We start from the raw sequence: 5000 nt of genomic DNA on the forward strand, positions 1-5000 counted from the left end.
AAAATCTATTCTTTCCATGAAAAAATCAACATTTGTCCATATACAAAAATCAGTATAATTTGTTCCAGTCACATACATTTGTGCTTGGCATTGGTAATAATACGGATGATTGATTTTTAATTTTAAATTGTTACCAAAATTCTCAAGGCAGAAGCTCCCTTTTATTGTTGCATCCCTGATGGTATCATTTCGAGCGGAAAAAGGGCATTTGATCTCAAGGCACCCTCTCCCACAACATAAACAAGAAATTATGCCATCAGGCGTTGTAGCAATAAAAGGAAACTTCTGACAAAGAAACAATCCATTTTCATCACAAAAAAAATTTTCATGCAAACTTGACATTTTCATAAAATATACGTCTTTTGCCACAGATTCCATATCTGTGCCCCATTGCACAGCTTCTGTACAAAAAGGCTTTGGCGAAATAATCCGTTGAACAAGGGACATAGAGGGATCATCATCTTTTGTATGACATACATTATATAATTCCGAGGCAGTTATCCTCCCCTCCCTCTGCCGAAACCAAAGTTTAGATTTTGATTGTCCTCTTGTCTCTTCTTCAATGGATTTTATTTCATCCAAAGTTAAATCTATATTTATGGAATTTATGTGTTGTATAATAATATCTATCGGTTTGTCAATTAGGCTTGTATTTCTGTAAGACAGAAGTGGAGAAGGATGGTGTCTAGATGGGAGAAAAGTATTTTGTAAATCGGGAAGGACAGAAAGAATAGAGGACTGTTTAGGGAGACTGCTAAGAGAAGACAGAAATTGTTGTTGGCAAGTTGATGACAAAACTACTACTTTTTTGTGGAGCAGGGGACTTGGTAGGGCAGTCTTCAATATTTTTACGCTGGGCTTTGCTGCTGGTGAAATCTATTTCAGAAGATTTAATGGGGCCGACTTTTTTTAATCCACTTGGAAAGGCCCAGTACGCAGGTTTCCCAGTAACGGTGACCTTCTCTGCTAATCTCACATTGGTTTCAGTGTAGAAAAGCAGGGCAGCAACATGTGTGCAGGCCTCTGCTGCCCCTGCCATACAGTTGCAGTGAGCGGAGTCCACTGGGCCACTTTCATCCAATATAATCCAGGGTAAAAGGGGTTTCTCGGATAATTTTTGGGAATGGCGAACCTGAAATGAAAAGAAAGCAGTCTTGAAATCAGACTTTTTTATTAATTCTTTCCAATAATGCTTGATTTTGTATAAGACCATTACCTTTTCATTTTATACTAATAATACATGTGTTAAACAATTTTACTTTGTCCGAAATGTTTGTGAAAAAATTGTACTAGTTGTAGTATAACTACTACTAGTAGTAGTATTACTTCTGTTACCATTATTATAATGTTCTGCAATAATATTCAAACCTTAATAATATTTTTGAATTGGCAAATAAATAGAAATCCAATATATATTTAAACATGAAGTTGGAGCACAATAAAGAAAATAAAGTACTGTAATGGCTTTTATTTAAATTTGTTATATATATATATATATATATATATATATATATATATATATATATATATATATATATATATATATATATATATATATATATATATATATATATACACCCTGTTGCTTTGCAATTTGATGATGTATGCACAAAATTTCCTAGCCTTGACTGAGTACTCATTTTTCTACCCTGGGTGTGGGGTCATCGACCTCCCATTGTGGGCAAGGTCACTATTGCTGTCTTCATCCCCCCCCCTCCCCTATGTCTGTTTTCCTTTCTATCTTTGTTTTGGAATAAGATTACGTGATTATATATATATATATATATATATATATATATATATATATATATATATATATATATATATATATATATATATATATATCCATGTGTGGCTATGTGGTTTAGTGGTATGACACTCGCTTTCGGATCGGAAGGTCCTGAGTTCGAGCCTCGCGCTCGGCGCATAGTTGAGTCTTTGGAAAAGGCTCTTTGCTCACATTCTCTCACCGTACTCAGGTGTAAAATGAGTACCTGGTCGTTAACAGCGTTGTCTCTGTCCGAAAAAATTGTAACACCGCCTAAGAGGCGTCATGTCCCGTCCTAAATGTTAAGTGTTGCTGTTTGTCAGGGACCCACTGTAAAGCGCTTTGAGCATGTTAAGGGGATATTGCGCTCATTTTAAAAAATATTCTGTTCCGAGTTTCTTTATGTCCTTGTCTTGGAATGAGATTACCTGGTTTTGTCCTCTCCCTTACCGGAGTCATTGGCTGAGAGGGAAACAGTCAAATGAATATTGTTAGTTTTGGGAAATCTCAGAACTAAGTCATTAATAATTTTGACCTACTTCTGCTCCGTATTTGATCCAAGCCCATTTTTCTTACTACGTATTTCGCAACAGCTTTTAATTGTAGTGCTGAAAATGACCAAATAGTGACGCAAGCACCGAAAGTAGTCCATCAGAACCATTAGGTCTATAGAGCCAGATTTCATCCTGGTTTTTATAGTGTGAAAATGATAACTTGCTCCCCTTTGAATAAGGGGCTTTTCTATCGCCAAATTACTGCTGGGTGTACAAAAAAAAGGGTGGCTGAGGGGGGGGGGGGGGGGGGGGGGGGGGGGGGGAGGGGAGGGGGTGTCTTGACTTCATCTGGGAAATATCTCGGTCTCTTTGATTGTGAAATGAGTGCTCTACCAACTGAGCTATCGGGACTGCCATGAGTCGCAAAACCATTTAAACGTTTTATGTCCGAACATACTGAGCAAATGTGAGTAAAGAGGCTTTTCCAAGGACTCGACTGAGTTTCCCATAGTAGAACTTGAACTTATTAAAGAAGTTTCTTATTTCTTTTTTAAAAAAGCTATTCATCATATTCTAGAAAATTTATTGTATTTAATCTAGCCTTATGTTAAACACCTCTATATGGTATTATCAATCTTGCATGGAGTAATATAAATAAATGTAAAAATAATAATATGTAATAACAGTATTGATAATCATAGAACAGAGTTGAAAGGGGGGGGGGGGGGGGGGAGTACCTTTGCAGCTAGAACCACTTTCCCACAGCCAGGAGGCTTATACCATTTAACATTTGTCACCCATCCATTGTAGGCCTGGTTATAAGCTGTTAGTCCTCTGTATGCCTGAAAAAAAGTGGCAATGGTGGTAATAAAATTAATTGAAACTAGAGGATAAAAACTGTTGTTATCACACTTGCATAACAACAGTGAGTTCATTAAATTTGTTGCGAAATGTGAAGTACCTACTCATCTGAAAGATTATTAGAATTATTCAGAGATACACAATTCCATAACTCAACATCAGCCGTGGAGCTAAAAATTATATACCGTAAAATATCGAATAAAAAAGTAGTCATTCAGAGGCATTAGGCCCATGGAGCCGAAGTATATCCTGGTTTGACTTTGAATAGCGCGAAACGGACCATAGCCATTGCTACCCTTTGAATAGGACGCTAGAGGCTAGTCTATGTCAAAGTACTTTCCGCTAGATCTAACAGACTCAGCTACCCAATCACTGCTGGATTGACAAGGGGAGGGGGATTAGAAAAAAAATATTGACTTATCGGGATCAAGCTCAGTCCCTTGGAATGGGGTGGGGCTTTTAAAATCGTCTTATGGGCTTGATGTTTTGTTACTGTATTAGTTTAGATTTGGACTCGGGACCACATTGATTTCATAGTCATAAAATTTATAATATGATTGCTTGCCCTGGTGTTTTTAATTTAAATTATTATTCGGAGGAATTCCTCACCGTAAAGGCAAAATCGTTGAAATTTGAATGTTAAACAGACTCATTGATTGATCCACTAAGACTAAGATGATCACGACTCTGTGAAGCAGGTCATATTATATTAATATTCCCATGTCAGGCTCAACATCTCTGTCTTCTGTGATTTTTTGAGAATGAATCTTACAATCAATTAGCCATGAATGGTGTAATATTTTATAGGTATTGGGAAACGATCAAATAATACAACTTACTTTGAACTGTGTACCAGTGTAGAAACTTGTAGTTGTAGTAGTGACCAGGTAATTTGCAACATCAATCGACGTGACTGGCGGCAGTTCATGCAGATTATCACACCAGTCATGTTCACTAATGGCATAGGGGTCTATACCATTAATACAAGTAATCTTTTCTAGATACCGACATCGGGATCCAGAAAACTGCGGAAGATTATCGACAGAAACTGATATTTTCTTACTTTCCGCCATTTTGTCTTCCATTGCTTTCTGCCAGCCGGAAGTAAAATTCCACTCCGATCAGCTGTTTAACCGCATACTATCTATAATTTAATCTGACCTGCTTCATTCATTCATCAATTCAACCAGGTGCCCCAAGCCACGGTGCTTTACGAGATGAAGCAGCCGGAAGCATTACATATATATTTTATTTGAAGTTAGTGTCGATGTCTTTAAATCAAAGCTTAAACGCTGCAATGCTACAAAAAACATGTTTTTAACTCTCTGCTAATGTTTCAAATTTATTTCATATAGATGTTTTTGGTTTTTTTTTCTTCTTTTGAGTAATAACCGAAAGTGTGTCTGTTAGTGTGTGTTTGTGTGTGTGTGTGTGTGTGTTCGTGTGCTTGTGTGTGTTAGTGATATTTGAGATTGTTATTTATGTAACTGTGAAGCGCATAGAGCATGGACTAGTCATGGCTATGATCTATGCAAGTGATCGAAGATAGATAATATGGACGTTTCAGGTTTCCCCTTTATCATCAAAACACGACGAGCGAATCGTTCCTCAGTGTTTCATTCATCGTGGTTTGTTGATAAAGGGTAAACCCGAAACGTCCACATTTCTGTCTTCGTTCAATAAATTTAAGCTTTCATTTCATCCTTTATTGTTATTTATTCCTCCGAGTTTCAAGCAGCAACATTTTCATTATTAATATTATGGAAGGAGATGGTTATGGTTATGAGGCCAATCTTAAAATGGGTGGACTATAGGATGGTTTCAATGCTAAAATAATAACATCAAATTTATCCATAAGAATATTAGACTCGGATAAC

The 5000-nt window shown here is 36.7% G+C and overlaps 2 protein-coding genes across 2 annotated transcripts in view; both read right to left on the bottom strand.

The window, feature by feature from the left end:
* LOC144958814 (uncharacterized) overlaps nt 1–5000 on the bottom strand; it is a 56940-nt gene that overhangs the window by 35860 nt on the left and 16080 nt on the right. The gene's annotated exons all lie outside the window — the stretch shown is intronic.
* Nucleotides 7–1447, bottom strand: LOC144958924 (uncharacterized; the record flags this gene model as incomplete). Its single annotated transcript, XM_078891222.1, has 2 exons — nt 825–1447; nt 7–754 (listed from the first exon to the last, which is right to left on the bottom strand). Coding segments are annotated over exons 1-2 (1137 nt in total), but the record flags the coding sequence as incomplete, so codon positions are not given.

This window comes from Berghia stephanieae, chromosome 13, assembly GCF_034508935.2.
Source record: "Berghia stephanieae isolate SIO BIC M18660-M18661 chromosome 13, UCSD_Bste_1.3, whole genome shotgun sequence".
Taxonomy (NCBI): Eukaryota; Metazoa; Mollusca; class Gastropoda; order Nudibranchia; family Aeolidiidae; genus Berghia; species Berghia stephanieae.